Source organism: Cottoperca gobio, chromosome 1, assembly GCF_900634415.1.
Source record: "Cottoperca gobio chromosome 1, fCotGob3.1, whole genome shotgun sequence".
In the NCBI taxonomy this organism is placed as follows: Eukaryota; Metazoa; Chordata; class Actinopteri; order Perciformes; family Bovichtidae; genus Cottoperca; species Cottoperca gobio.
The window spans coordinates 12,994,302-13,016,838 of record NC_041355.1 but is presented as its reverse complement, the minus strand read 5'-3'; the positions used below and the strand labels follow the sequence as shown (position 1 = coordinate 13,016,838).

General features: G+C 42.5%; 1 protein-coding gene across 1 annotated transcript in view; it reads left to right on the top strand.

Moving 5' to 3' along the window:
* Window positions 1-508: 508 nt before the first annotated feature.
* The window catches only part of LOC115007451 (ubiquitin carboxyl-terminal hydrolase 43-like), a 46,202-nt gene continuing 24,173 nt past the window's right edge, over window positions 509-22,537 (top strand). Inside the window, exons 1-5 of the mRNA XM_029430324.1 lie at window positions 509-651; window positions 881-973; window positions 4,731-4,866; window positions 7,302-7,446; window positions 21,260-21,428. Coding sequence (XP_029286184.1) covers window positions 509-651; window positions 881-973; window positions 4,731-4,866; window positions 7,302-7,446; window positions 21,260-21,428 — 686 coding nt within the window. The remainder of the gene's footprint in view (window positions 652-880; window positions 974-4,730; window positions 4,867-7,301; window positions 7,447-21,259; window positions 21,429-22,537) is intronic.

Sequence of the window (22,537 nt, the reverse complement as noted above, 5' to 3'; positions counted from 1 at the left end):
CTGTAGTTTTTGTCAACTCGACTGTCCTTCTGCCAACTTTCTGTTCATTTTTAATCTGTCCTCCCATTGAGCCCTGCACTTTGTTGTCTTTCTCTTCATCTCTGTCTCTTTGCTCTTCACTTTTGTTTCCTCTGCCTATCAACCTCTTGCTGCCCTTCATTTTAGTCTCAGGTCATCTTTGTTCCTTTCACTTTAACAATTTCTCTTCGCTATTCTCTCTGACTTCACTTAAAATATCCCCTTTCATCCTTTTCTTTTCCTCTCTGCTTTCGTCTCTGGCCAGAGTACTCCTCTTCTCCTCTCCAGCTCAGTATGTTCTTAGGGAAACGGCCTTTTTCATTAACGGCAATATCTCACCTGCCTAACTCTTTTTCTTTTTGTGCTAAAATTCTGAACAGCATCCCGCCTCTGTTGGTTTGCTGCCCTTTTCTCAACAGCAGATCGAGTCCAGATGGCCTGATTCAGTGCTTATAATTCACTACTGTCCACATATTCACAATTAATCACTATGGGGGTTTTAACTGCATGCAACACAGAAGACAGTGAATGTCTACTGCACATTTACTCCACACTTAAGAGGGAATATGAGGACTTGGCACATAGGGATGAGGATATGTCGATCCATCTGTCCAACTCTGTGTATGAAGTCATGTAAAGTTAAAAGAGCTTTCCTCTCCAAAGCACCTTTGTGACTTGATGGGTTGAGGTTCATGGCAAGAATTGAGTGAAGCAGGATAAAATTGGGAAAAACGAGGTTGTGGAGAGTGAAAAATATGTAATATTTCTTTCAGGACTATATCAAAACCCAGAGTGTATAGTGAGCTGAGGTCATGTATAGCAGAAATGATTAAAATAGTTCTCTCTCTCTCTCTGTCTCCAGGTCTTCTCTGACGTGCCCTCATTGCCTTAAGCAGAGCAACACCTTCGACCCATTTTTATGCATCTCCCTGCCTATCCCCCTACGACAAACAAGGTGAGTCAAAAGTATGATATCATTTGATTATGTGCTGGCAACACACGCACTATATATATATATATATATATATATATATATATATATATATATATATATATGAATAACTTGAATTTGTGAAGAAAACTTTGGGTTTTTTTCCGCATGCCTCCTCACTTCTGCATAAACAGTACTCGCACGGACGAGTAGCGCACCTGCAAAAGGCAGACTGTTTATGCAGAAGAATTTTAAATAGTAAAGTTTTAGCAAAAATGCCTGTGTTTGGGATGTAGTGAGCGTACGACCGGATAAATGAGACTTGGATTATACTGCACGAGTTGTGTGAGAGTTTGTGAACAGATTAGATATAGTATTGCTGTTTGTTAAAAGAGGCCCCCATTTATTCTAGTTCATCAAGCGTTTCACCGGGGAGGCATGCGAGGAAAACTAAACTTTTCTTCAAGAATTCAAGTTATCACAGTAATTGATATACAAATCGTCATTTATAGTGAATAACACATTCCTTGCCGCTTTATTTGTCTTCTAATTGTTAGTGAAGGACCAAACTGGTCACGTCTAGTTTTAGGTTCATTATGGTGGTGAGTAAATGGGTTTAGTGAATATGTTCAGAATACTCTGCCACACCTAAAACTGTTTAGTGGAGCAAAAGCTTTTCTTGACACTGGATATATGAGGTTGTCGCCTGATATCAATGATATGAATATCATCATTCAGATAATAGATAATAAGCAGAGTAATTTGCTTCAATGGATAAGTAGAGAAAGACATCTGTTATAGCAGATGCACTGTGAGAGCACACATTTCGAAAGGAAATTTGACAAATGTGACACACAAACTCGTGCGTAGGCACACATTAACACAAATCTACTCTGCACACACACACACACACACACCACACACACACACACACAGACACAGCTACTGGCCATGGTCATATCGGAGTGATAAATGTTGGCCATCAAAAGTCCCTGACCAAACACTTTCTGTGTTGTTTCCATTTTTAACCGTACCAGAAGCTGCATGTCAGCAAGGTCCAGCTGTAAAACAGTACGACTTTGACATATTAAGAAAGAAACGCAAAGCGAGAGAAGGAATACACGCAGGACCCTTTCAGAAGTTGAAAATAGAGATGCAAAAAGAGAGAGAATAAGCTATAAGACTTTGTGGCTAGGCATAGGACCATATGAGAGTTTCATGTTGCGATTATCTTGATAATTGTAATTCATGATATTATCCCGACAATCATTTAATTTAATTAAAACATACCGGAATCACTTTACTTCACAATTTTTAATAAACAAATATGTTTTATTGCATCACAGATAGGATTTTTTAGTGAAAAACAAGGTAATCATAAGCCCCCCCCCTCCTCTACCATGATAGCGAGCTAGTCAGCTTTTTAAAGTCATTAATGTCAGATTATTCACGATTATCCCGATAATGAAAATCCACCACAATCAACTTATGAGTGTTTTTATCGCGGTCTGCGAATAAAAACAAATCCTATATCGTCCCATCCTTAGGCTCATCGTATCCCCTTTCTCTCTCTGCCCATTTATACAGTCATACAAAAGACCTCTTAAAAAGCAAGAAAAACAACATATATCAGTTGAATTCCAGTCACGCGATTTCACGATTTGCCTACATTCAGTGTTCAGTGAATCCTCCTATCTTCAAACACGCAGACACCACTGCTCTGCATCCTCTCTGCATGGCTGCCACAGTGCTAACCCCAAACTCAGTTTTACAGCGCGAGCTCTCCGACAGTGCGTGGTCTGTGCCTGCAGTTGCCTGAGCCCAGCACAGAGGGAAATTCATTCAACTTCAGTTTAGACTCACTGCTGGCCCTCCACACTGACCTGACCCACACACACACACACACACACACACACACACACACACACACACACACACACACACACACACACATACATTTACACACAGTGGCCTCATTGCATAGTCCTGCTGCAGCAGTATCCCAGCAGAATTCCTGATAAGTCTGAGGCCCCCAGAGACACAGCAGGGTCTGGCTGGCAGTAGGGCATTGAGGTCTGGGTGCTGCAGATAATGGCGGTATGGCAGAGAGAAATGGAGGATGGCAGTATCTCTGAGTGTTTTCTGCTGATCTAACCTTGCACAGTCAGTCTTAGCATAATTTTTATTTTAGGACCGTTGCATTGTGAGTAATGTATGTGGCAGGTTTTTACAAGAAGATAAATGAGTCAGACAATTTTTATAATGTCTTCTTTTGGTGTAATCGTGCCAGATTTGTATGGCCATAATATTTAATGCAAGTAAGAAGATATTTCTCAGGACATTCATGTTTGCTTATTGTTTGTCTCAGGGGTTTGATTTTCTTCAAATGCAAATCTGTCTCGTAGTTTTCCACCAGCACATTCTTTACTAGTGCATACTCGCTGATGCTCATGGCATAAACTGCAACAAATGGCCGGAAAACATTGCATTGTGATCTGTAGTAATTGATATAAAGCATGCTCAAACAATTCTAGAGTTGATAAATCTGTAAACGACTTGAATATGATCCCGGTTCTAACTTTTTGAAACAGATGAGCACCGTGCACTCTTGTGTGCTTCATGTGGGAACATATGAGATGTTACCGTTTACTAGGGATTACCAGGCTCCAATCCAGCAGCTGGATTTTGCAGCTGCTTTGTAAAATAACATCTCTTTTTCGACTGTCATCCCACAACTCTCATCCCAGAGCATCTCACAACGTAAACAGAACAGCTGCTCAGATCCTCCGTCGTCTGCCCTGTCAGCCTCCCCACTGCTAACACATTACTCACCTGAATAATGCATGATGGGTAACAGGAAGTGGAGGTGTCAGCGATTACACTGTTTTCTTCCCAAATGAGAAGGCGTGACCTTACTCTGTCTCCCCTTTCCTCAATTCCACCTGCTCTCCTTGTCATCCTCCCACGATCCCTCCATCATTTCCCTCCCTGCATCCCTTACAGGAGGTGGTCAGATTGCTGTAAATCAAACACGTCCCAGCACATAGCAGCGTCCCGTGGGACCAACACCGATGTGATGGTGTAGCTGGTCATGTCTAGTCGCGCATAAATCTACAAACACACACACACACACACACACACACACAATGGGGAAAATGAAACGATACAAGACAAAATCTGAAAATGGTTAATTCACTCCAGATGTTAAGTCTGACACAGACAAGTTGAATGGTTTATGCTCATGAAATTAGACTTTGTACAACAATACTATCAGAGGAAATCTTTTCCCCCAATCTTATTAGACATCAGCTCAGCAGTGCATTTCAAAGCTTCATTTCACTGAATGTTTTGCTTTGCTGATTAGAAGGTGAAATACATCAAGACATACATCTGTTGAACAAACTGCCGTCCTTGAATTCTCCACAATTGCATTATCTCTTTTTGGTTTAGGTGTGTGTGTGTGTGTGTGTGTGTGTGTGTGTGTGTGTGTGTGTGTGTGTGTGTGTGTGTGTGTGTGTGTGTGTGTGTGTGTGTGTGTGTGTGTGTGTGTGTGTGCATACAAATATGTAAATAACTCAGTATGCCAGGGTGTGTTTGGAATCTGTAATAATGTAAACATGCTAAATTTGAATTGCAAAACTAATTTGGCACTTTGCTCTAGCATATCATTTATCTTCCTCTATCTGTCTTCCTACCCCTCCCTCCCTCCCACACACACACAAACACACAACCTCAACCTCCCTCCCTCCGTCCTTTGCTCCCTCTTATATTTGCCCCACAGGCCGCTGTGTGTGACGCTGGTGTTCAGTACGAAGGGCCAGAGGTACCTGCGGGTCGGGCTGGCTGTACCACTCTTTGGTTCTCTGTCCTGCCTGAGAGCCATGGTGGCAGAGGAGGGCAAGATCTCCCCAGACCAGGTACACACACACACACACACACACACACACACACACACACACACACACACACACACACACACACACACACACATACACACACACACACACACACACAGACCTCTGCTCTGGGTAAAAATTGTGACGTTATGCCGGAAATGATGTGAGGTCACCAAAGTGCAACATGAGGTTGAATCAGGTAGAACTAGAAAGGTAGAGTAGATCTCCCCCACGTGTGTCTCCCTCTCCCCTCCTAAACAAAGAAGAGTTGAATCTCACAAAATGTTCCTTCCTCTGCTCCCTTACATTCAAGATGGCAGTGAAGATGGTAAAAACAGGGATTTATTCATCTCATCGACACCAGAACTGATTTTATTTTCATCGATTTTGATATTATTACTGTTTATTTCTCTTTTGTCAGAAAATGCCAAACATTTACTGGTTTCACCGTCTTATAAGTGGGGATTTGCTGCTTGGCTCTGTTATATATCATTTAACATTGAGTATCTTTGTGGTTTAGATTATTGGTGGGTGCTTTTTACAGGCATTTTCCAAAAAAGATTAATAAAAATAGTCAATAGCAAGGATAATCTGTAATACCTTTACCATTGTTTCATCCTACTGTGTGATAAGGAAAAAAAAAGTCCAACGTCTATAACCTCAACCAGTTATTTCAAAGTGAAAACAACACATTCAACCAATTACTGTGTCAAGAACAGTGGTTTAAAGATCAACCAGGAAGTCTGCAAGATATCGTAGATGTTTACAAAGGTCACGTTAATCATTATTTTAACACCTTTGTCTCAAATAAGTAGTTTAGATGTCAAAATGTATTCTGTAATACACTGTATAGTAAACAAGTGCCTAGGTAATGTTCCTACCTGAAGGAGGGAGGGATGAGATGAGTGATGCTCTTTATGTCACCCTTTAGCTCTCAGTCTCTGTATTCGCCTGGATTTCTCTTTATGTCAGTGTTGATGCATCATTACCTGAGGGGCAGACACCTTTTTATATCAGCTAATGGACCAGGAAGTAGTTGAGAGGTTTTTTTTAAAGGGGTATTTACAAAATGCATGATGTAAATAGAAGCTTTTAGCATTCTTGCACAATTCAAATTCCCTATTTAACGAGCAGAAGATGAGTTTCAACTTCCCTGGCTTCCCGAGGAGGAAATTAATTTTAGTTCACAGATTTTGTTGTCAAGCTGCTGCATCTCCGACACAACCGTGGTCTACCCACACAGCTGTTTTCACTCACTGATTAGACATTGTGACCGTGTGTAGACACTGTGGCTTATTAGCATCTCCCACAGGCTTCTGCTAGTTGTGTTGCATTTGTTAAAGTAGGAATACTTACACCTTTTGTCACTCGTATTGGTGCTGCTTTTTGTTCCTGTGCACGCGCATACATCAAAATACAGGTAAGTGGAGTTCGCACTCAATATCCAAAGGGGGACAAAATATACATGCAAACAAAGCTCAAAAGGGGGAAAAGACATTTGTAACAGAAGTGACGGTAATTTTCACCTTTACCTGTGGGTTTGGCAAAAAACAAGTCATAGGACTTTCTGTTCACACACACACACACACACACACACACACACACACACACACACGCACACACACATGCACACAGACTGAGTATGTCATACTGGCCATTTACCACAGTGTATGTTTGAATCATTGCACATTATCATAAGTTTAATTTTAGTCAAGTTAGTTTCACCAGTAAGAGTTAACTGAGCGAGTGAGTTAAGTGCAGTTGCTATGGTTACCTGCAATGTATTCATCCTTTCACACAGTTTCTGCACTTTAATCATTTAACAGGTGTCAGTCAATCACAAGTTAGTATTTATAACACAGATGGATACTATTTCTTTTTAAGAGTAAGTTCAAATACTTACTAGAGCAAAATATTCAGCTGTGTAAATCCTCGATTAATAATTGTGTTCAGTTTGACTGTCAGGCCTCTGAAGATCTTTGACTTGAAACTAGGAAATAGATTTGTCTTTAAAAAAGACTAAAAAGAAACTTCTTAATATAATTCCCTTTGCAGATGTTTACATTTTTTATCTTTATGTATTTCAGCTGCCAGGTTTTGGTCTCTGATGTTGTTCTCTCTCCCTCCTCTCTCCCTCTCTCCCTCTCTCTCTCTCTCTCTCTCTCTCTCCTCTCTCGCTCTCTCCTCTCTCTCGCTCTCTCTCTCTCTCTCTCTCTCTCTCTCTCTCTCTCGCTCTCTCTCTCTCTCTCTCTCTCTCTCGCTCCCTCTCTCTCTCTCTCGCTCCCTCTCTCTCTCCCTCTCTCTCCCTCTCTCGCTCCCTCTCTCTCTCTCTCTCTCCCTCGCTCTCTCTCTCTCCCTCTCTCTCTCTCTCTCTCTCTCTCTCTCGCTCTCCTGCTCGCTCGCTCTCTCTATCTCTTTCTTTCTTTCTTTCTTTCTTTCTTTCTCTCTCTCTCCAGGTCATCCTATCAGAGTTGTACTCCACGGGTTTCCAGCGTTCCTTTTCAGATGATGCCGACCTGACGGCAATTGCTGACAGCGACGTTATCTACGCCTTTCAGGCTCCTCCTCTCCAAAGTCGTGGAGGCTCCGCACAGCCCTCAGGTAACCAATAGGATCTGACGACACCGACTTCCTTCCCATTCTCAATCTTCTCTTTTACAGCTTCCTGCTGACCGCTTCATTAACTTTTAGTCACACTGATACACACTTTTAACCGTTTTTCACCTTCAGTGTGTAATGTTCACATGCAGACTTTTTACTTTGCTGAACAATGGGCCCGTGTCTTCAATGTGCTTTGTATTCCTCCTTTCGTTCTGTTTCTTCATGCATGATGGCACCCAAACAAATTAAATGAAATGTATCAGAATGACAGCCTGGTGCATCGCTGACCTGGATAAGCTTCTGCAAATGATTAATTTATCTAAAACTCTGAGAAGTTGTCAGATGTTGGCAAGTCCCATCGAGAAGATAACACCACATGTCAGAGTTAGAATACTCTGACACTTGCTCGCCCTCTCTAATCTTGTTCATTGGGGAAACATCGACGGAGCTCTGTGTTCTTACTCTGATAAAGTAGAGAGTGTTTACCAGGCGGGCATAAATATACGGTGTGTTGCATGGTGGGAAGTGTAGGATCAGTTGTTTTGCAGCTTGACTCATAATAGGACCGGGCCAGGATAACACAAGCGCTGTTGCTTTGAGTTTGACCATTCTGTTTAAATCTCTTGTGAGTTCCCCAACTTTATGAAAGCGCAATATTAAATCGCTGTAGTAGCTCTTTAAATGCGCGTCTTGTGCTGCCTACTTCCAACAGCAGTGTAATAAACTTCACATATAGGCCTAATTATGAGTCCTTATCTAAATCTAGGTTGGTTTATTTAATTATGACGTGAAAGATTATTGTTGTATAAAGCTAATTTTAAAAAGTATTAAATTGCAATTTAAGTAATAATGTTAATGTCGGCATCCATCCATCCATCCATCCATCCATCGTCTACCGCTTATCCGGGATCGGGTCGCGGGGGCAGCAGCTCCAGTAAGGAACCCCAATCTTCCCTTCTCCGGGCCACATCCTCCAGCTCCGACTGGGGGATCCTGAGGCGTTCCCAGGCCAGTGAGGAGATATAATCTCTCCACCGAGTCCTGGGTCTTCCCCGGGGTCTCCTCCCAGCTGGACGTGCCTGGAACACCTCCCTAGGGAGGCGCCCAGGTGGCATCCTTACTAGATGCCCGAACCACCTCAACTGGCTCGTTTCAACGTAAAGGAGCAGCGGCTCTACTCCGAGTCTCTCACAGATGGCTGAGCTTCTCACCCTATCCCGCTTGTACCCGTGATCTCGTTCTTTCGGTCATGACCCAGCCTTCATGACCATAGGTGAGGGTAGGAACGAAGATCGACCGGTAGATTGAGAGCTTTGCCTTCTGGCTCAGCTCTCTTTTCGTCACAACGGTGCGGTAAAGTGACTGTAATACCGCCCCCGCTGCTCCGATTCTCCGGCCAATCTCTCGCTCCATTGTCCCCTCACTCGCCAACAAGACCCCGAGGTACTTGAACTCCTTCACTTGGGGTAATGGCTCATTCCCTACCCGGAGTAGGCAATCCACCGGTTTCCTGCTGAGAGCCATGGCCTCAGATTTGGAGGTGCTGATCCTCATCCCAACCGCTTCACACTCGGCTGCGAACCAATCCAGTGACTGTTGAAGGTCACAGACCGATGATGCCATAATGACCACATCATCTGCAAAGAGCAGCGATGAGATCCTCAGGTCACCGAACTGCAACCCCTCTCCTCCACGACTACGCCTCGATATCCTATCCATGAAAATCACGAACAGGATTGGTGATAAAGCGCAGCCCTGGCGGAGGCCAACATTCACGGGAAACGAGTCCGACTTACTGACGAGTATCCGGACATAACTCTCGCTTTGGGCGTACAGGGATTGGATGGCCCTCAAAAGTGACCCCCTCACCCCATACTCCCGCAGCACCTCCCACAGTATCACCCGGGGGACCCGGTCATACGCCTTCTCCAGATCCACAAAACACATGTAGACCGGATGGGCGTACTCCCAGGCCCCCTCCAGGATCCTTGCGAGAGTGAAGAGTTGGTCCGTTGTTCCACGACCAGGACGGAATCCGCATTGTTCCTCTTCAATCAGAGGTTCGACTACCGGCCGAACCCTCCTTTCCAGTACCTTGGAGTAGACTTTACCAGGGAGGCTGAGAAGTGTGATACCCCTGTAGTTGGCACACACTCTCTGGTCCCCCTTTTTAAATAGGGGAACCACCACCCCGGTCTGCCAACCCCTAGGCACTGTCCCAGACTTCCACGCAATGTTGACGAGGCGTGTCAACCAAGACAGCCCCTCAACACCCAAAGCCTTCAGCATTTCTGGACGGATCTCATCAACCCCTGCGGCTTTGCCACTGTGGAGTTGTTTGACTACCTCAGTGACTTCCATCAGGGAAATTGACGATGATCCCCCATCAGCTTCCAGCTCTGACTCAACCATAGAGGGCGTGTTAGTCGGATTCAGGAGTTCCTCAAAGTGCTCCTTCCACCGGCCGATAACCTTCTCAGTTGAAGTCAGCAGGGTCCCACCCTTGCTGTACACAGCTTGGATGGTTCCTCGCTTCCCCCTCCTGAGGTGCCGGATGGTTTTCCAGAAGCACCTTGGTGCCGACTGAAAGTCCTTCTCCATAGCTTCTCCGAACTTCTCCCACACCCGCTGCTTTGCCTCTGACACGGCAGAAGCTGCCGCCCTTCTAGTCCTTCGATACCCTGCAACTGTTTCCGGAGTCCTCCCGGATAACATAACCCGGAAGGACTCCTTCTTCAGTCGGACGGCTTCCCTGACCACCGGGGTCCACCACGGTGTTCGAGGGTTACCGCCCCTTGAGGCACCTAAGACCCTGAGACCACAGCTCATCACCGCAGCTTCAGCAATAGAGGTTTTGAACATCGCCCACTCAGGTTCAATGCCCCCAACCTCCACAGGGATGGCTGAAAAGCTCCGCCGGAGATGTGAGTTAAAGATCCCCAGGACAGGGGCTTCCTCCAGACGTTCCCAGTTCACCCGCACTACCCGTTTGGGTTTACCAGGTCTGTCCAGAGTCTTCCCCCACCCCTTGATCCAACTCACCACCAGATGGTGATCAGTCGACAGCTCCGCCCCTCTCTTCACCCGAGTGTCCAAAACATGCGGCCTCAGGTCAGATGATACGATTACGAAATCGATCATTGACCTTTGGCCTAGGGTGCTCTGGTACCACGTGCACTTATGAGTATCCTTATGTTCAAACATGGTGTTTGTTATGGCCATTCCATGGCTAGCACAGAAGTCCAACAACAAACGACCGTTCGGGTTTAGATCAGGGAGGCCCTTCCTCCCAATCACGCCTCTCCAGGTGTCTCCATCGTTTCCCATGTGTGCGTTGAAGTCTCCCAGCAAGACTACGGAGTCCCCTACTGGAGCCCCCTGCAGGGCTCCATTCAGGGTATATAATGTCGTCATTCCTTTTTTAATTTTCATTTAAGCCAACCATTTACAGGGTGAACTTCCAACACAAAACCTTTCCTACAAAGTGAGAAAACATTTTTTAAAAGTGATATTTCTGTAGTTTTAGGCCTAACTGTTGTGTAAAACATGCATATCTAATGAGTTATGGGACTTGGAAGGTTACAGGATCTTAGACAAGAACAATCAATAAACGGCAAAATATGTTTTATTTTTCATCACTAAGGCTGCCGGTGCTCTTTTCTCTTGATGGCATTACATTTTCTTCGCTCATGTTCTCCGGCAGAGTGTCCGCTATCCGTTAGATCTTTTTTCTCACACATAAGTTACTTTAACAGGTTCATGTCTGAAAGGAGCTTAATTGAGTCCTTGAGTGATTGTGAAGCGATTAATTGCTCTGTGGGTTGCCCGTTAGGGGTGTTGCAGCCTTTGTCCACCGACCTACTGCTGAATGAAGCTTTTGTGAGTTTTTTTGTTACCTCCGAAAAAGAATGACATCAATAATTCACATATGTGCTCAAAGTGCTCATAAAAAATGAAGAGTCTTCTCTTTCTCAACAGGAGGCATTTCTGTTGTCACTTCACACAGTAAAAACAGTGTCACAGTACTGAGACGGGGAGCAGCGAATACAGTCACACACACAAACACTTGTGCATGAGTACAAACACACACACACACGTAATGAATCACACTTAAGGGTTCACTGGGAAATGACTTCCATTCTTGTGAGTAATCTCACTAAAATGATGAATGGTGCTTCCCTCGATCACAGCAAACCAGATTCCAGGATATCATATATTCATTCACTTAGATTTATGTCATGTTTTATAAAATGTAGCATGGTGAATTTACACAATCACTACTGCTGAGACCCCAGCGTGGTATTGTGGAGATAAAAGATGGACAGCAGACAATACAAGGAACGTTTTTTTTAGTTAATTTGCACATATTTTTATTTTACGGTCTAAAGAATAATGGGAAAGTACAATTTTTTTATTTATTTTTCATACCTCTATGTGGCTTATATCAGTTTGACTGTTATATTTCCAATGTATAAACATTGTTTGGCAATCTGTGTGACCAACAGACCAAGACGAGAAAACGCCACTTTCGTTGGCGGTTCATCAAAACTTAACAAACTTAAATCCAGCTCCATATTTTGTTTGTTGCCTCAGCAAACTAGTCAAGTTGCACTTTACATCAATGTTCGTCTAAAATGTCATCACTTAATCAATTTATTCTATTAAACATTTGTGTGAAATGTTACATAATTAGCATATGAGTTCTTGACCTTTGACCTCCAAATGGAAATGTTTGCCAAACTTGAAGAGAACTGATGGACAACCTGAAAACATAATGCCTTTGGGCCCCGGGAGTCGCTGGCACGGAGGCCAAAAAAGTTTAAACTAAAAGATGAAGAAGAAGCCATATTGGTTTGAACTAGTAGAAGTGTCACTATGGTTACCCTTAGTACTCTGGGGCTTCAGGGGGCCTCACTTTGCCAGATCAGTGTAACCACTTGAAGTAAGTATATCATACAGTACGTAATGACACACAAGTCAGATCAATGTGTTTCTATATTTTGGGCACCAGCTGTTTGATTTGGTCCTCATCACACGTCCGGTAGCGCAGAGGTCACTTCCTCAGACTAAACCACCCTTCAGCTACAGTGTTGCTGCTGTCCATCATGTAAGTTTGTTTTTGCAGCCTCTCTGAACAAAATAAAGCCTCCTGCTGCACTGATGGATGACTCGATGGGAAGCCTGTAGAACCAAAAATCTAATGAAAAACAGTGAGTTCCCTGGCATGTGAGTGACGTTGCAGAATACAGATATTTGATCTTGAATAATTACTTTTTGTGTGATCAAATATAGTGTAACTTTGATCTTTTTCTTAACTTCTGTCTTTGTGCGTACACAGTTTCAGTGTTATGTATCTGAATCATGGTGTATAGTCTAATACTCAGATTTAAAAAAGAAATACTCACATGTAGAGACTATATGGAGCAGTGAGGTCAATATCTGACCGGGCCGTAGAAAACAGTCAATTGAAACAGTGGTCAGGTGTGAAAACCCCAAAACTGTAGTTGTAGGGAATCAGTAGAAGAATCAGCAGTATTCTTATCTTCGTGCTCATTGGAGGCATCACGTTTTCGTCTATTAACAGCGGTTATTAATTGTGTTAACTTCTCTTATTACCATTATTAACTCTCAATAAGAACCCGTTGAAGAACCCTAACCCTAATCCTACATAATGAAACATACACCGCATGAATATCCCACCTCTGTAGACAAGGTTTCATTTGTGATTTGAAGACGTGATAAATTAAACATAATACAGAATGACGGGAAGACTTATCTCAGGTAATGATAAAACATTCAGTATTCTGAAAGTTATGCTCATAAAATTGGATTTGTGTGACAGCTGTAATTATCACAGAGAATAAACCTTTTTACAAGATAATTAAATATGAAACTAACAGGATAAACAGCCAATTACCAATTCATATTACGTCTCTTAATTTACTTATTGATTTTATTTTTTATTATTCTGTCAAATTGCTTGACATCCCTTGTTTCCGCCACCACAATTTCTAGCAATTCATACATCCATATTCATTCACTCATGGGATAGAGAGTCCATGGAGACGAATACATTAGCCAAGAACAGGAAAAAGGGGACATTATAAACAACAAAAAATAAATACAATTATAGTATGTTTATACAATTATAGTATGTTTATACAATTATAGTATGTTAATACAATTATAGTATGTTAATATAATTATAGTATGTTTATATGGCCACTGTGACCACAACATTTATAGTATGTTTATATTTTTACAAAAAACATCTAATAAAACGTTGTGCCCTCTATACAAGCTTAAACATATCCACTTACACTAAACACAAGGTTGACGACGTGTAATAAACTGGTGACTGAAACAGAGAATTTAGCCTTCACGTATTCTCAGAAAGATGAGATCAGCATGTGGCAAAGAATTATAGTTTCCTCTGTCTGAAAGCAGGCAGCCGTCACATACTGATGTCCTCCCAGGATTGACTTTATCTCACAGCATGACAAGTTGTAGGTCACTTGACAGCTGTACAGTGACTTAAAACAGTAGCACTGAGTTGCATGGCACAACTCTGTCCTCTTCAGAGGCGAATGTGTGGACTCGAATGTTCATCACACCTCCCGTTTTGCTTTACCTCTCCCTTTTATTCCTCTGTGATCCTATAAATGATATTTTTTGCACCATGACAAAGCAATAGCACAAAAACGCAGGCTCTTCATTCCTTAAATGAGACAACTGCTTTCAGCAACGTCATTCAGCAGAGCATTGCATCGGCCAATCAAATATGTTCCAGGAAGATAACTTTGTAACATTAAAAGTGCAGTTCCACTTCCAATCATTGTAACTTCCCAAACCTCGGTCTCATATTGTCGTAGACCTCCATGCTGCGTTTCAGTGTCTGACAAGACATTAAACTCACAGATATTTTACTCAAAGTGGCCTTCCTGGATTGTGTTACATATTTCCTCACACTAACACATTTCTTATTTTATAACATAATGCCATGCTAGCGGCTCTGCGAAGCACAGTGGTGCTTTAAACTGAACACTATTGTCAGCATACCAACTGCTCACAATGACAACAGGCTGATGTGAAGCAGACAATATTTTGTCATCGTGGCGAAATCGTTTGGCATGTTGACCTGATAACATTTGCTAATCATCACTGATCCCAAAGTACAGCTGAGGCTGTAGTAGCTGCAAGGAAAAGTTGTTACAATATATCTGGAGGGAATCAAAGATGTGTGAACCGAATGTCACAGCAATCCATTCAATAGTTGTCGTGACATTTTATTAAAAACCTCACGTGTAATCGTTGTGAGAAAAATTCACAAAGTCAGCAGGATTTATCCTATAGGGACACAATTATATGGCAATCCATGTAATACTTGGACAAAACACACACACACACACACACTATGGCTGTCCTCGACTTAAGAAACTCCGCGTAGAGCAAAGAGAATGTAAACGTCAAGGTCGAGTAATGTAACTTTCATCCTTTGTAGGCAGTGATGCTGGAGATGGTTTATCTATTGCAGGGAACTCCTCGTTATAACCTGCTGCGTATTTCAGTGTGTGGGAGCTCGATTTCCCAGACTTTCAGTTTTCAATCAGTAAACGGTTTCGGGGATTTTGAATAAGGACCGCTCCCAGATACAATAATGAGGTTTCGCATTTAGAGGAAATGTCGGCATGAGGTCTCATGATGGAAAACACTGAAAAATCAATTAGGTGCAAAAGCGCCACAGTAGCATCCTATTTCACCCCCTACAATCTAGGCAATTTGCACATAAATAGAGTGATACAGTTCTGCACGAAGAAAAAGACTTGAATAGTAGCTCAGGGAAGCTTAGCGTGCTAAACTTTGTGTGATGTTCACTTAAAAAAGTAAAAGCCTCTCTGATAATGGAAAAGTCTATCAAGATTTGAGCAGAGTGGATTGAGAGAGTTGCCTGCACAGAGAGAAGCCAACTGGGGAGAGAGAGAGAGGGAGAGGGGGAGGGAGAGAGAGAGAGAGAGAGAGAGAGAGAGAGAGAGAGAGAGAGAGAGAGGAGAGAGAGAGAGGGAGAGAGAGAGAGAGAGAGAGAGGGAGGGAGGAGAGAGAGAGAGGGAGGGAGAGAGAGAGGGAGAGAGGGAGAGAGGGAGAGAGAGGGAGAGAGAGAGAGAGAGGGAGAGGGAGAGAGAATGGAAGATTCTCTGGGAAAGGTGGTAGAAAAAAGGGATTTCTCAAGATAAAGGGATCCATCAGGACATTACCCGCACAAACATAATCTAGATTCTGAGATGCAGTAATCAAAGTCTTTCTTTCATTCCCTCCCCTTCTTCTCACTTGTACACACTTACGGTACAGTGTGGCTCCACAACCAGCGCCCTTGAGTGTTCAGGTCCTGTCACGGCGAACTGTGGCGCTGAGGGTAAGCCAGTGTGGCGTTCCCATCAATCCACTGAGGGCTGTGTGCAGGTGAAGAGTCAGGGATTACTCTGAGGTGTTTATCTGGGCAGTCGCATCCTTCAATCAGCGACTTAAGGTCAAGGTATTACTTCTGAGCGAGTGTGCACACACACACACACACACACACACACACACACACACACACTGTCGTCATTTATGCGGGCACCATAATAGACGAATCACTTCAGTCACACACGTCAGTATCTTTGAGTGTTTCACTCTCAGGATTCTTGACAGAATAATAGGACATTAGCTAGATCATGTATAGATGCAATGTAATATTCTTTTATTTCTGTTGACTATCTTCTGGCTTCATAAGCACAGTTCTAGTGGAAACGAGTGAGAAAAGAGAAGTGCAATCACACGGTGCACGTATTAAACCCCTAGACAACCAGGCAATTATTTTTAAAAAATGTGGGATTGTATCTTTGTTTCTTGGGGGCAGAAGAAACACAACAGTGACACATCATCCCTTTTTCATGTGATATTGTAAACTTGTGTTAACAGTTGCTTGTTCATAGCTGGGGTTGGGCTCAAAACAGCTGACTGCTGCAGCCAGAAACGATGCTACGTATGAGATCGGTGGGAATGAACTAAAACAATGAAGCTATTGGGAGTACAACTAAACAATGAGCTGAAACTCGGTAAAAGCCGAGCGGAGCTGCAGATTCAGGTGATAATTCCCTTTTACGTTCATCACTACATGCGACTCAGTCACACTGTTATTATACGAGATCATAGATGCTTTAAAAATCTCAAAACCCAATTTAAAAACCGGATCTGGTGTATCATTTCTTTTTGTGGTTTATTTTTCTCAAAGTTTCAGCTCATAAGATGTAGTGATGAAGTCTCGCAGCAGGATGTATGACTTTGGGAGCACGGGGACATGCAATGTGTGTGTTCTTAAAGTTGTACTGTAGTAGTGAAATAAATAGACTCCAACTAAGACAAAGACCTCACACATGCAAATGAAACCCCTGCAAAATAAACATCCTGTGCAGTTCCATTAAGGCAATTACGGGTTGCCTAAAGCAAACTCAGTGCAGAAAAGCAAGAATATGCCAGGAACATTCACAGGGGAACTCATTCCCTTCCAGTAAGATTCATCATTTAACATAACCTGAAGAGAATGTCTACACTCGGGGCTCTGATCACCACCACTGCCTCTGGAACGTGTTCACAAATCATCGGGGAAATAACAGCAACACTCGGCTCAGCTGCTTTATAAAGAACATCACAAACGATGCATAAATGCTTGCGCAAATTCCAACTTGGTCGCTTCCTCTACCCTACAAGCCTGTTCAAACTAATCCTACAGTATAACACACAACACAGCTCGATTATGATCAAGTGAAGCAGTCTGCAAGGCCGAGGACACTGGGTGACTTTTCCTCTGTCCTTATGGCCTCATCTTCTCATTTAAAGACCGGAATCTAAACCCCTGTTCGTACTTGTCTTTGGTTCTGCAGCATATCTGCCATTTAATTTTTATTTATTCACAGATATAAAAAACTAAAGAAATGCAGCACTGTGTTGTGGACTGTTGTTGGACTAATATTTGAGACATGATGTAACTAAGTGCAAAAATACCAAGGACAATTTCAATGATTGCAACTTCAATAGCCGGGATATTGTGCCTTCTTATAACAAAAAGAGAAGAGCAGTGGGAAGATGAACCGGGTGAAGTTAAAGGTAAAAAGAAAGAGGAGGAGGAGGAGGCAGGGCGGCATCAGGTGGATTGAGTTCCTCCCCTGCCTCCTTCCTAATCTGTCATTTTTGCTGTTGGCTGAAAGCTCAGGTGTTGTGCTGTCAACAGAGGCATTTGTGGTCAGATGGCTGTTTGCTGCCGGGCCCCACGACCCCCTGGGTATTTTTAGTCAGGTGTGTGGATTGCACTGACAGGGGTCACTCATTTGGTCTTGAACCACAGGATTGTGAATTCCAGAAAGCCGAAATCCTCTCTTGAGGTTTTTATTTAACTACGCAACTAACTCTTGTTACACTTCAGTAATGAACAAACACAACAGTTTGGGAAAATAACATGAGTGTACTTAAAATCTGTTTTAAAAGAGTGATGGCGGCCCATGAAGAGCACATTTCTAACTGATGCAGAAACTCAACGGCTATTGATATTATCTGAGCAATATCTTTTAAAATGTTCTTTATCACTAGCTCCAAGTCATGCTGAACCACTGGTGCCTTAGCATCAGTCAGCAGATGCTTTCCTCACACTTCTCACAAGACTTAAGTTATTCTGTGTGGAGTTAAGGGGTCTTTGATTTATAAAAGTCCCGAAGATAGAAAAGACGCAAGCTGTGAGTGTGTCTGTGTGAACACTTACTGTAGTCCTAACTATGTTTAGATATAAGAATATATACAACTGCATACTTTGTCCTTTCCATCACCCATCCCATGAATTTGAATCGCAGTAAAAAAAAGTATTCTGTTGAAGCTGACCACTGCTTTGAAGCTGAGGGCTGATTCATCCCAAACAGTGAGTTAGTGGGGCGGGGGGGGAGAGAAAGCAGATAGTGGAAATGATGAATAGAGTACCAGTGAGAGAGAGGGGGAGTATAAGATAATGCAAAAGGAAGAAATGGAGGACTGCAAGAGAAGAGGAGAGAGGAGAGTGATCGCCAGAGGAGGTGTGGTGTCTTCTTCAGGGCTAAGCTGTTTAATTAATGCTCCCATACTAACCACCACAAATCTCAAGAGCCATTTCTGGAGCTCTATCTCTTTCCCCTCAGTTCACTCGCATTCACTTCAGTCTTTCTGTTTATCTTTTAATTAAAAAGTGGCAGATTATAAACAGATTCCCACAGCAAACCATGACATTGTCACAACAAAAACACATGATTCTATATCATGCTAATTGATTATTAAATCAATACATTTATGAGAGGACTTTTTCTTCCTCTGTCGTGTTGTCGCCGTACGTTTTGAAATTAGCAACCACTGTTTTTTTTCTTTTTACCCTGGGAGAACTCCTCTTCTCACTCTCGCAGTCTCTCTTGTTCGATCCACTCTGACGTCCTTTCTCTTTCTCTCTTCACTCTGTCTTTTTCCACCCAGCGAACACCTCCCTCCGTCTGTGGCTCTCCTCTGTCCGTCTCAGGGAGAGAGGGAGGAGGAGGTGAGAATGAGAGTCTGGCAGGAGGTTCTCCCAGCAGACCTTGGGACATGTGGGCGGAATCACACTCCTTGCCATGCACGACATATTACTTATTCTCACTTCCAGCCAGTAAAATACTGATGTTTTAATGCTATTCAACCTTTTATCCTACATATGCCGTGTATATACTGTATGAAGAAACATTGTAGATGCGTACTTGCAAAGCGTTGCCTCATGACGTATTGCATTGGTTATCAGCCTAAAGCAACTAAAGCTTACTGTTTTTTTGTGGTTATGTTTTGGCACTTAACATTTAACTGAAACAGCATTCTTTCCTTAACCTTCATAATTATTTTTAGTCTTGTCAGCAATAACTTTCCTTTCAAAACGTAACTCGAAATACAATTGTGTTATATAAACGTCTTATTGTCTTATTATGCAGAATATTACAGAATATAGAATAACCACTATCCCTTCTTGTGACCTTTCTTCTCCTTCCGCTATTTACAAAAGGTTTCATATAATGTTTTAAATGTATGTTTTTTAACACTATAATCTACATGAAATACAGAGGAGATGCTTTGGAACTGTAGATGGATTACTGAAAGCCCATTGTCTCATAATCCTCCCATGTTTGGAACTAATAATAAGAAAAAAAACATTCAAGATTACTCCAAGAATTGGCTACATTTCTAAAATGTTAAATGAAAGTTGCTTTATTTTTTTAATTGGAGGGTTAATGGTTGGGTAGTCGTTCCGTGGAAGTGAACAACTGAGAGGTAAAGGTGACAGAGAGGAGAGAGGGAGGGGGGCTGAGACAGAGTGAGGAGATGAATTGGCCATCTAAAGGGCAATGCAATATGCATAAAATGTCACATCGACTTGCTCCTGTCTGCAGAGAGAGAAAAACAAAGTGATTTAGTAGCTGTTCGGACAAACATTAAACAAAGCTTTTTACATTTTCTGAGCTTGTTTTAGAAGTCAGAACTTTTATTAAAAACAATTACCAAAACGTTTATTTACTCAGTTTAATCCCAGTTATTCAGCAAGAAAGCTCAAGTTTTCTTTATTTGACGCAATAAGAAGTGTGTGTGTGTGTGTGTGTGTGTGTGTGTGTGTGTGTGTGTGTGTGTGTGTGTGTGTGTGTGTGCGTGCGTGCGCATGTCAATCTGTCTGCTTGCTTTTGTGAATGTGTTACATCTAAGCTTTACATCTGTTCACACTTGCTTTTCTTCATCTGTGTTTGTGTTTGTTTGGAGTGTGTGGGTGGAATGTGGCTGTGATTAATTGCACGGTAGGGGTCGAACAAGCATTGATTAATTAAATCATCTGATAATGTCAAAACTTATTTATGCTGGGAGACCAGGGGTTGGGCCTCCTGTGTCCCCTCAGCCATTACGCACTATTAATCACAGCGTGAGTGTGTATGAGTGGTATCAAATGTAATTTTTACAGCTCCTCGGGGTAAATAAGAATCAAAGGGCATTTCAATATTAATGGAAATGTTCTGAGAATGTTTCCAGAATCACAGTGTAAACATGTCACATTAGATGTTGCTCCTTGCACAGCAGTTTCTCCTTCTGACACCCAAAGCTGTTTTGTAACTCTTGTCCATTTCAGTCCTGCTTCCAAGCTGCATAGAATAAGCTTTTGATATGAGAAACATTTTAATAGAACAAGTGTTTTTACCGCTGTGACATTTCCAGCTATCTGCCAGCAAATTAGTTTAGATTTTTTTGACAGAATTTCAGTTTTTTAACCTTACCAGACATCAGCCGGAACTGAAAACGCACGACCTGTGTAACTATTTGTTTCCAACTAACCCTAATACCCAAGTTAAAGATATTGATTCTTTCTACGTTTGTGAAAACAAAGCTGATGAATCTGGTTGAGTACGAAGATACCTGGGCATCATCTTCATAGGAAACTGTATTTTGTATACATAATAATTAACGCGTTAATCACAGAAGGAATAACGCGACAAAAATATTAACGCGGATTAATCGCACTCCTAAATTTCTTTGAATTAAAAATGTTGTCAATCGTCCCTCTTCCTGTTTATTTACAAAACACAGGTGTAAACTGTGGTCCAAATTATTATAGAACTGAGAGCATTTCACAGGTGTGAAAACTTTTCTTCACAAAAACTCTTCCCACCTGCTCGACAAGTACAATTCTCTCATAATGGTTGCCAGCAACTGCCAGGTTGTATGTCAGCCTTTATTAAACTGTTCTCTGTTCTGCTCCGCTCAGGGTATCACCACAGCCTCCCCTCCTCCCCCTACACTTCTACGGGCGGAGTCGACAGTCAGAGGTTATCTCCGTCTGGCACCCTCTCCTCTGAATACCTGAACCAGGGCGGCTCCATGAAGGTGCTCCTTGTCATCTGCAACACAGCGGGATCGGGCCAGCAGGCTGTCAGGTGAGCTGCAACTTGTTATCAAGGGACAACCTCCGGTTCTGAAAAGTAAAGCAAATGCGAACCTGCATTCTCTCTTATGGCCAGCAGGGGAGCGACTCCTCTGACCCCGACTGTATACAAATCAACGAGAAAATGATCCTATTTGTCGCTTGATTTATTACCTCAGTAAACATGAGTTTATGGTCTCAACTGCTAGTTTCAAATCATCTTCACAACGGCGTGATGTTCATTCTGTAAATTATGGTCCCATTTAGAGTAAAATAGACAATAAAGCAGCGTATGCTTTAGGGCGTGGCGACCTTGTTATTGTGATTCTCGTGTCACTGCTGGTTCCAAAAAGAAACAAGATGGCGGCGGCTAGAACGCCAAATTCGAGGCGTCAAAACAGTACTCCACATAAACTAATGATTGACTTCATCTTGTGATTTGGTTTTGTTAATGACACAGTTTATCGGTTGCCATATGTTACTCTATCAAGTGTAGGCAACATCATTAAGTTGCTTAGCACCTCGAAAGCATCTGATATACAACAACAACACAGCTGGATGGATGTTTATGCATGCCGCCCACAGATGAGCGGTGTTGTTGTGTTTGGGGATAAACGTCCCACAGGGGTTGAATGGTATTACAAATCACAGAAGAAATGCTCTGATCACGTGTACCTCTGCGGTAATCATGAATATAAGATTGATCCAAACCCCTAAAAGATAAAGAATTTGGAAATCTGGTTGGAAGTGGGCAAGGATTTATTGACGTATGCAGCCAATCCAAGTTAATGTTGAATATTTTGCAGCTCAAAAGAATAACTTGCTGCACTACAGAGGATCTGACTGTAGGTAAAGCAGGAAAGACGTCTGATAGTCCAGTTGAGCTTCCAGTGATTCATAAAAAAAGATGTGAAACGATTCAAATCCCAGCAGTAAGGTTGCCAGCACATCTTTGAACAATGATTGATTATTCCTAGTGAGAATTTCATTTTACATTAAGAATTGTGTCTCAGCTGCTGGAAACGTTTCACTTTGGTGCACACTGACCGGGTCGGTCGGTTCCTGCTTTGTTTGTGGAGGCGCGTTCATGATGCACACGCCTCATCTTAGAAAAAAAATTAT